The following is a 10,005-nucleotide window of genomic DNA, read 5'->3' as shown; positions in this document are numbered from 1 at the left end:
TAACCTTTTAAAGAGCCCCTAAGGACAGCTGGGGGAGCCAGAATGACCTCTCGCGTATGATGTCGCCATAACTTTTTAAAGAGCCCCTCCCGAGAGCTAGGGGAGCCAGAATGACCTCTCGCGTGTGATGTCCGAGCGACAACACCGCTCGGACATCACACGCGAGAGGTGGAATTTGCCCCACGAGTCCAAGACCACCACCCCGGGGCTCAGGGAGGCAAGGGAACGTTTCGGGGGGGGGCCCGCACGGGCGACGCAGCTGCCGCCCAGCTCTCGGGAGGGACGTTTTAAAAAGTTATGGCCACCGCCCCGTGGCTCAGGGAGGCAAGAGAACGTTTCGCCCCGCTCCCCGCACAGGCTTCGCAGCTGCCGCCGACAACAGTAGCAGTGGTCATAACTTTTTAAAGAGCCCCTCCCGAGAGCTGGGAGAGCCAGAATAACCTCTCGCATGTGATGTCCGAGTGGCATCTCACACGCGGGAGGTGAAATTTGCCCCTACGAGTCCAAGGCCACCGCCCCAGGGCTCAGGGAGGCAAGGGAATGTTTCTCCCCACCCCCTGTGCGCGGGCATCGCAGGTGCCACAACTTTTAAAAGAGCCCCTCCCAAGAGCTGGGGGAGCCAGAATGACCTCTCGCATGTGATGTCCCAGCGGCATCACACGCGAGTGGTGGAATTTGCCCCTACCAGTCCAAGGCCACCACCCCGGGGCTCAGGGAGGCAGGAGAACGTTTAGCCCCGCACGGGCGTCGCAGCTGCCGCCGAGAACAGCAGCAGCGGCCCTAACTTTTTAAGGAGCCCCGAAGGAGAGCTGGGGGAGACAGAATGATCTCTTGCGCGAGAGGTGGAATTTGCCCCTACGAGTCCAAGGCCACCACCCCGGGGCTCAGGGAGGCGGGGGAACGTTTCGCCCCCACACCGTGTCCCAACTGATGGCTGGTGGGAGCAGGGGGTGGGGCTTATGTGCCAGCCCCCCCGCCTCCTGGGCTCCTGACTGGCGGAGGTGCACTCCGGCAGGAACGATGGCCAGCTGGCTGGTGGGGGAAACCTCACCCCAACAGTTATCCATGGCCCCACTTGAAAATTCATGACTTACATGGCAGGTGCGCATGGCGCCCATTCTTTTCGAGTGGGGGCTGCCCGCTCCTGCCCTGCAAGTGGTGAATTGGTGGCTTGTAGGGGAGGTGCACGTGGTGCCGGCTTCCGCCCCAACCATTTAAAGGGAAGGTTTTATTTTATAAAATAAAATGGTGGGAGGAGTTACAACCAGAAATGTGTTAATGTGAGAGCCAGTTTGGTATAGTGATTAGGAGTGCGGACTCTAATCTGGGAGAACTGGGTTTAATTCCCCACTCTTCCACATGCAATTGCTGGTGTGACCTTGGGTCAGTCATCTCTCAGAGCTTGCTCTCAAGGGCAGTTCTCAAGAGAGCTCTCTCAGCCCCACCTACTTAACAAGGTGTCTGTTGTGGAGAGGGAAATGGAAAGGAGATTATAAGCCACTCTGAGACTCCTTCAGGTAGTAGTGAAGGGCAGGGTATAAATCCAATATCCTCCTCCTCCTCCTCCTTCTAATTGAGATTACTATTAGATTTATCTCTTAATATGGCTAGCTTTACTTCCAGTGTTAAAGGACTGAAACTCAGTTGTTAAATGATGTGTAACAGCATACAAAATCTTTTTCTTTGTATACCTCTACTGTTTCCCGGCCTCAGAGTGAAAAATTTTCACACACCCACATACCGTTCTACCCTTCTAACTATCAACCAAAGTTTCTATAGAAATGTTCTGATTAAAGACAATCAAAAACATTCTGAAAATCCTAAAGTATAAAAGAGCCCATCAGATGTTTGTATGTTGTATGGATGACCAGAATGGATAGCCAGAACAGAATGGCCCTAAGAAGAGTATAACGAAATAACGTCCTGATAATTTCTTTACACTTTGCTGCAGCACTTTCTTTGTCCTTTTTCCTCAAACACCTAAGCCCATGTTAGAGAGAGAAAGGGGCAGCTGTCAAGCTTGGGGGGGGGACCCTCTGCTCCCTGTCTCCTTACCACCTTGAAAGTCATATGTTTAGGGCAGTGATATGAAGGACAAAGAACTTGGTCAGTTGCTATGGAGAAACACCCCTTCATTAGGGAAGACCTTAAACAACACTGGCTGATGCTTGCTCGCTAGTTGAGCCATCCCATTTCCTGTTAGTGTGGCATGAATGTTTGTTTTGTTCTTTGCCTTCCACGGAGCCTGCACATCTAGCAAGGTAGATCACATGGGATTCCCAGGGCTCCTGTGCAAGCACTGACCAGAACTGCTTAGCATCACTGAGAATGCTGCAACATGCACCCTATACAGAGCCATGGACCTCTCTACCATATGTTCACCATAATCATTTCCCCCATATTAGTGACCTTTTTGTCTTATGCCTTTTAATTACCGTATCTGTGCTCTGCAATGTATTCCCTTCTCAGATGATGTGAATGTATGCTTTTACTTATCAAACAGCTTGGCTATCTCACTGAGAAATACTGTTTTACCCAATAACTATCAACCATGCTTCTGTACAGTTTTGAATACTCACAGCCCAGTCCTGCATGTTTACATGGGAAGCAGTCCTTCTCTGAACAAACTCCAACTAAGTGTGCATGAAGCCATAGCCTTTGCCTTCCAGTAAAATAAAACATAAACCCAGTGGCACTTTTAAGGATGAACAAAATGTATTCCATCATAAGCTTTTATGAGTCGGAGCTCTCTTCATGAGATGAGCTGATGGTGCTACTGGGCTTCTGTTTTATTTTCCTGCTACAGACTAACAACACAGCTATCCATATGGAGTCTTCAAGTAAGTGATCTTGCTTATCATTATGTATAGAAACAAAGCAAAATAGAAACCTGCCTCTTGTCTCTTAGCAGCCATAATTGTGCAGTGTAAAAGGCTTGTGTGAGCTGCTTTGTCAATGCTTTTTTAATTATGCTCCTAAACTGCATAAGTGCTGTTGCAAGCAAGTCAGCCTATGTTTAATATAATGGGAAACAGTTATGTATATAAATTTCATAGCTGAAAACGTGTGTAAATCAGTGGTTTAAATCAATCTTGTGTGTGTGGTGGTTTCAATTGCATTGAATCAGGGCTTGCTGTTGTTTTGTGATGTAGCAACACTCTTTGATGCTAAACCCATTTCCTTCCCAATGCGGAAAGGCTTGCCATAACAAAATCATGTGTAACAAGATGTCATGTCAGAAGTCACCTTGCTGAAGACACTTCCAGCAGTAGCACAAGGGTTCACAGTAGATCACCTTTTCTAAAAAGCTAAGCTAATGTGTTATCAGATGGTCTTGTCCAGTAGCACCCTAGGGAAGGGAACAAGGAGATTTTCGGAGTATATAAGCTTCCCAGAGTCAAAGCTCCCTTCCTCAGATATCTGTTCTCACATGGGAAACTTAAAAACCTTTGTTCACATTCCCCGTCTTTCTAACTCCAACGGCAACAATGGTTTCCCTCTCCTTTCCATCCCCATTAGCAATAATTGCGCAAAACTCATTTTAGCCGAGGGCGTTGTTTTATCCCTCCTCGGGGCAAAGAAGCAAAAGCGTGTGCCCTAGAGCGGGTGGCGAACGGGATCGGGAGCAGGTGCAAAGCAAGCAGGTCCTGTGCTGGAGAGGGGACGGACAAGAAGCTGCCCACTGTTCCCACTCTATGTTGTCGCCAAGCTGGCAGAGCCCAGTCTGCTCCTCCGGCCATCAAGGCTGTAGTGAAATTTCTGAAGGCTACAGCAGGCATTTCTGGAGCTCGGCTAAGTCCGAGCGCAGCAAACCCGCCAGCCACAGGCTCGGAATCGATACGAGGCGCTCAGCCCCCCAGCCACAGAGCACGGCGCGCCTCGTTTCCCACCAGCGTCTGTCCGTCACTCCCTCCCTCCTTCCTTCCCTCCCTCAGCCAGGCAATTACTGTCGCGCTCCACCAGGGTGCTTCAGCGCCGCGGATTTAACTCGCTGCCCCCCCTTCGCGCCCTGGAGGCTGGTTCCCGCCTTTCTCTTTTCTCCTCGCCTCCCTGCGCGCACCTGCCAAGCCCGTGCAGAGGAGGAGGCAAGGCGAGTCCGAGACAGGGCGAGCCATCGCGAAGACTGGACGCCCGCCCGCAGGGAGGGAGGTTGGCTGCCCGCCGCGCTGATAGCAGCCCATACCCTGCGGACCGAGGGGAACATGTGAGCTCCCCCCAGGGACCAGTTCGGAGTGGAGCGACCAGCGCAGCGCCGCCTCTGCTCCCGCCGCCATGGGGCTCCCCCTGCTGCTGGGGCTGCTGTTCTCCCGAACCGGTAATGGGCTGGGAAGCCAGCACGGTTTGTCGTGATGGGTCCACCGGGGTAAGGCGTCGTCCCTGGGCTTGTTTGCCCGGGAGAAGATCCCTCGGTGTGCGCGGAGGTTTAGGATTGCGCTCCAAGGGTCTCTCGGAATGGTGTGTGGGGGTCTGGCGGGGTGGCGCAGAGAACTGGGCGCGGGGGGGGGCGCTTTTCAAAGAGGAACCCCCCTGCCCGCCTTTCTGGTGCAGGTTACGAAAGAAACTGCTTGCCTGGCCAGGACTCTGGCTTGGGTTATTTGCCCAGGTCTGGCCCCCTCGGACTGATCATCGCCTTTCTCTGGTCTCCCTTCCAGAGGCAAAACTTATGCACCGCTTCCTATGAGGTAAGCCCCACAACGGGACTTACATCCGAGAAAGCATGCTCGCTTCACAATCGGCTGGGACATGCGGTCCCGAACTGAACTCTGTCATGGATCTGCAGGCGGTGACCGCGAACCCTACCCCCTCCCTTGCTCGTGTGTTCGGCATCTGACGGGGTTATTGACGAGTGCAGGAAGGGAGGGAATTCATGAGTTAGCTCCTCTCATGCAGGGAGGGAATTCATGAGTTAGCTCCTCTGGGAGGGACTGCGAATGCGTCCTATCCCGCCGCTTCCTAAGGGACAGGGAAAGTTCCTTCAGTGGACGATGTAGCTGTTCTACAGGAAGGTTCCTTTCCCATCCCAGTTGCTCCATCGAAGAAACTTTTAGCAAGTTGGTGCCAAGCCATCAAGAAAGAAGGGGAGGGGATGTTTTTCTTTGGTGAGATACTAGAGCCATTTTGAAACCCCTAGAAACAACTCCAGGGCAATGCTTCCTCTAAGTTGTGGAGTCTTGTGAGCAAAAATTCTACTTTGTGAGCTTTTGTGAGGAGCGATTTGGCTACTGCATAAATTAGTTTGCTCTGGAGCCATCCTTCCTGAGCCAAGACAAAAATGCATGAGCCGGAGGCTAAAAAACTGTGAGCTAGCTCATATTAACTCAGTTTAGAGGGAACACTGCTCCAGGGCAATTTTACTGGATGTTTCAAGGATGTTTTCACTCATGATCCTTAATTATTTATTTACTCCATTTATACCACACCCTCCTCCACAATGGGGACCCAAAGCGGCTTACATCATTCTCATCTCCTCCATTTTATCCCCACACAACCCTATGAGGTATGTTAGGCTGAGTGTGTGGGACTGGCTCACAGTCACCCAGCACATTTCCATGGCAGAGTAAAGATTCAAACCTGGGTCTCCCAGACCCTAGTCTGCCACTCTAACAACTACACAACACTGGTTGTCAAATTTTATCATCTCTAGAGAATAATTTTTTTTAAAAAAATGTAATACATAAAGCTGGTGTAGGATTTTGCTTTGTTTTTTTTTAATGTCATACATAAAGCTGGTGTAGGATTTTGCTTTTATTTGTATCTGCTTGTAATCTAACTCTAAATCCTATGTTGGCTAGAATGTACATTTGATTTTTCTCCTGTGATTTCACTCTTGTCCTTAAGGTGGTGTGGAAAGCAACTAGGAATAGCTATCTCCATCTTGTTATGCCTGTGACATTCCCAGGGGAATCTGGGTGGCTGCTGCTATTGGATTCAGAGTCCTGGATTAAAATGATCCAGTCTAACAAGAACTTAAACTCATGCAGAACAAACGGGAGAAGAAGTCTATTTTTAACTTAAGTACATATTCTAGTCAATGTGGGGTTTAACATTACATTGCAAAGCAAGAAATGCAAAACACTTCTAGGGTATTTTCATACATGGTGATCATAACAGTAATGTTGTTTTTGCATGTCCCATATCTGTAATGCAAATATAAAACATACATGGGCTAGAATAACAACCTTCTACATTCCTTCCTTCATTAACAGCACTGACACTGACACTTTGCCCCTTGTAAGCCGCCCTGAGCCCGCTTCGCGGGGAGGGTGGGGTAAAATCTAAATAAATAAATAAATAAACACATATACTTACTCTAAATAAGTCCCATTGTCTTCAGTGGGTTTACTATTAAACATGCAGTGGATTGCAGTCTTGTTTAAACTTATATCTTACACTCTCTCTGTGTAGTATATACTTGAAAGGAAGATGACCCTCAATGTAAAATGACCCCCTTAAAATGTTATACACACAAAAACATTTATTAATGGACATAGCTGTAAGTGGCTGCAGACATAAGATGACCCTTTCTTTTTTATGTTATACCTGAGAGAAAAACTGGTCTTGCATTTGAATAAATACTGTAATATAGATGTTTCATATTATTTTACTCTGGAAATAATCTCATGTGAACATGTTAATCCAGAATGGTGCTTCCACCCATAACAAAACACCACTGATATCTTGTTAATATAGGAATAGAAATAAATAAAATACCTTTCTGGCAATTTTTTTTGGGTGTGTGAAAAATAATAATTGCACATTTAATAGTTGTTGCAAGGAAGCCCAAGTATTTTCCTACAATGGCCCAGGATTAGGTAACAGTACTTTAATTTAGGACTAATATATAAACCAGAATGCAATCATTAAATTAATTTTAGGATTATAAGTATACCAACCCTGTTTTTCTTCCCCCTAGGGCTCAAAGTAGCTTACAAAACTGTTTAAACAAACAAAGAAAAAGGTATATAATACAATTTTAACATCCTGGGCTGTTCCTGAATCCACTGGCCTTGCTAATGCAGGGGCATCGAATACCTTAGGTTCACATCACTGGCCACACCCAATGTTAATACCTGTAACAGAAGCTCAGCCCAGATCTCCCTTATCTGTTCCCAAGATTCCCCTCCCTTGGTAGAAGTGCTGCTGGTGGTGATCAAGTTTAAATACCTGTAGCACTTACTGCTTTTTACAGTCTATATAGACACACGTGTAGCTGTATGTAATGAGGTGAGTGATTGTTAGTTGCTATCATAAGAAATAAAGAGTAATTAGACTAACTATATGGGTGGAACATTATTCAGTAGCATTAGGTCTGCCCACCTTTGCTCCCATATTGAAATAATGCAAGAAATCACAGTTAGGGTCCTTTCCCCCCTTCTGCTTTGGACAGGGGAAACAATAGTAAACAGGGTTATAGTTTGTGTTATAATGCATTTTTATGGTTCAGTTGTACTTTCAGTGGAGGTAATAAGGATTATTGCCGAAGAAATTGAAGTTTCTCTGAAGCATTCCCATGTTGTCTTCATAGTGACAATGTATGCTTCTTAGTGCATATTTCTAATATGGTTTTGTTAGCTGTCCTGAAGACACTGGCATGCCATGTGGTGGATTATAAGTAGAAATATAATTTTGTTAAATGATTTATGGCAATAGCTGATCAGAAGAGAAAAGCCTGTGACTTCCGAATGATATGGATATTATGGATTAGTAAGTCCCTTGGGGACAGAAGTGTTTGCATTTAGGAAAACTGCTATAAATTGCTCTGATCCTGATCCCATGGCTTTTATCTATAAAATGTCAAGTATGGTGTGTGAATGAACTTCTACATAAGTTTGGACAAACCTTGAGTGATTGAGCCAGCCTAAGAGTCCCCTGAGGAGTTAACTCATAATAAAATATCTTTGTTACGATGCCTTTCTGAACAAAATTTAAATATGGTTCAGGGCTACTTAAATTTTGGGAAAGTTTGTAAATTTGTAGTAGGAAGAATGTGAGTTAATAAGTGAAGATAAGCCTTCCCAAGGGTGCAGGGAAGGGGGGAGGGGGGTGAACATGTGTGTTCAGGAATGGACTGAAAGTTGTGTGCTAAAAATTCAAGAGTAGTTTTAGATCTGCAACTGTCATTTCTCCAGTCATTTCCCCCCTTGACTACTGTGCTAACTGATCAGGAAATACGGTAAGTTCGCTTGTGACTTTTATAAGGTATCAGTTATGATATAGACATCTGGCTGTATTGTCGTTTCAGGAAAAGCACAAGTACATGCCCTAAGAACCTGTCTGGAGTGTCCAATTCCTAGGTGATTTAGAGAGTAAAAACTCAGGGGCCATTCTCATATATTCTTCACCAAAAAGTTAATTCCATCAGTTTCTACATGGATTATTTGCCCCCAGTTTGATTCTGTCGGATTCTGTTGGATGCGTACATGCAACTCCGGGATTTTTTCATCTTTTCTGCACTCTTTCAAAAAAACTGCCACAGTGTGTAGTTTTGGGAAACAAAGCCCCGATTGCTGATGTGTGGGTGGGAAAGTTTGGATTTCCAGCCCACACAGCAGCCATTTCCCCTGCCCTCTTAGTGGTCATTTCCTCCCTCTGCCCCTGGGGGGCTTTTTTGTTTTTTCCCTGACCTCCCCCCCATGGCATCGCAACTCTCCCCTTCCTGTTTCCTAGCTGAGCCGTAATACAAACCTGTGTCTGCAGTGAAAGAAAACAAGCTTTCAAGCAGCGCTGGGACTCTCCCAGTATGTAACAGCTCCCACTCATCAGGCCAGTCACACGCTCGATTTGATCTTCGTGGCTGGGATTACAGTGGACCTGATTACTGCTATGGCTCCATGGTTGGACCACTATGCCCTGAAGACCCGAGTGAACATGTCACCCCAACCCTGTTTGGGTGGTGAACCAATTTTAGCTTGCCCGTGGAGCCAGATGGACCCAGAGCGGCTTCAGATGGCTCTCCGGGATTCATTGCCCCCTGGTGCCTCGTTAGATGAGCTAGTGGAGGATTGGAATAACCGACTCTCGACAGCCATTGACGAGATCGCTCCCAGACATCCTCTGTGCCCTCGATCTAGGCTGGAACCTTGGTATAACCAGGGGTTGAGGCTGATGAAGCGAGGACTCAAATGACTGGAGAGACAGTGGCGGCGGGCTTGTGACGAAGCAACAAGAGTATCCTACCGAACGTTTATAAAGTCGTATGAGATGGCAGTCAAAGCCACAAAGAAGGAGTTCTATGCAGCCGAGATTGCATCTGCAAACTCGCGCCCAGCACAATTGTATAGAATGATTCGGTCTTTAACCACCCTGCCACAGAGCAGACAAAATGTTAAGGAATTGGATATAGGCTGTGAGGCTTTTGCGAGTTATTTTGCAGATAAAGTCTTGTCGCTCCGCCGCGACCTCCCGGCCACACTTGAGACAATATATGAACTCAAGGCTCCAAGCACGTCTTCTGGTTCTATTCTGGATTGTTTTGGCCCTCTCAGCCTTGAGGAAGTCGACAGATTGGTCTCGACTGTGCGCCCAACCACTTGCAGCCTTGATCCGTGCCCCTCTTGGCTGATTAAAGCTGGCCGAGAGGGGTTTCGAGGTTCCCTTCGGGATATTGTTAACAGATCCCTCTCTAAGGGCCTATTCCCAGGGGCTCTCAAGGAAGCGACGGCCCGCCCCCTCTTAAAAAAACCATCCTTGGATCCGGCCGAATTGGCCAACTATTGGCTGGTTTCCAATTTGCCCTATCTGAGCAAATTAATAGAGAAGGCGGTGGCGATACAGTTGCAGGCCTTTCTGGATGACACTTTCACGCTAGATCCATTCCAGTCTGGCTTCCGCACGGGACTGAGACAGCTCTGGTCGCCCTCACGGATTATCTCCGAAGGCACCTGGATTGGGGTGGGACGGCGGTGCTCCTGCGGTTGGACCTATCGGCGGTGTTCGATGTGGTCGATCACCAGTTGCTCGCCCACCGCCTCGCCGACATGGGGATTCGGGGGCTCACCCTGCAAT

At 47.6% G+C, this 10,005-nt stretch overlaps 1 protein-coding gene across 1 annotated transcript in view; it reads left to right on the top strand.

Moving 5' to 3' along the window:
• The first annotated feature begins 3,991 nt into the window (after positions 1 to 3,991).
• The window catches only part of LOC107107133 (GDNF family receptor alpha-4-like), a 22,812-nt gene continuing 16,798 nt past the window's right edge, over positions 3,992 to 10,005 (top strand). The window contains exon 1 of the mRNA XM_015407376.1: positions 3,992 to 4,315. Coding sequence (XP_015262862.1) covers positions 4,273 to 4,315 — 43 coding nt within the window. The 5' untranslated portion in view covers positions 3,992 to 4,272. The remainder of the gene's footprint in view (positions 4,316 to 10,005) is intronic.

This window comes from Gekko japonicus, unplaced genomic scaffold (assembly GCF_001447785.1).
Source record: "Gekko japonicus isolate JY-2015 unplaced genomic scaffold, Gekko_japonicus_V1.1 scaffold298, whole genome shotgun sequence".
Lineage (NCBI taxonomy): Eukaryota > Metazoa > Chordata > Lepidosauria > Squamata > Gekkonidae > Gekko > Gekko japonicus.
This window is presented reverse-complemented; position numbering and strand designations above follow the sequence as displayed.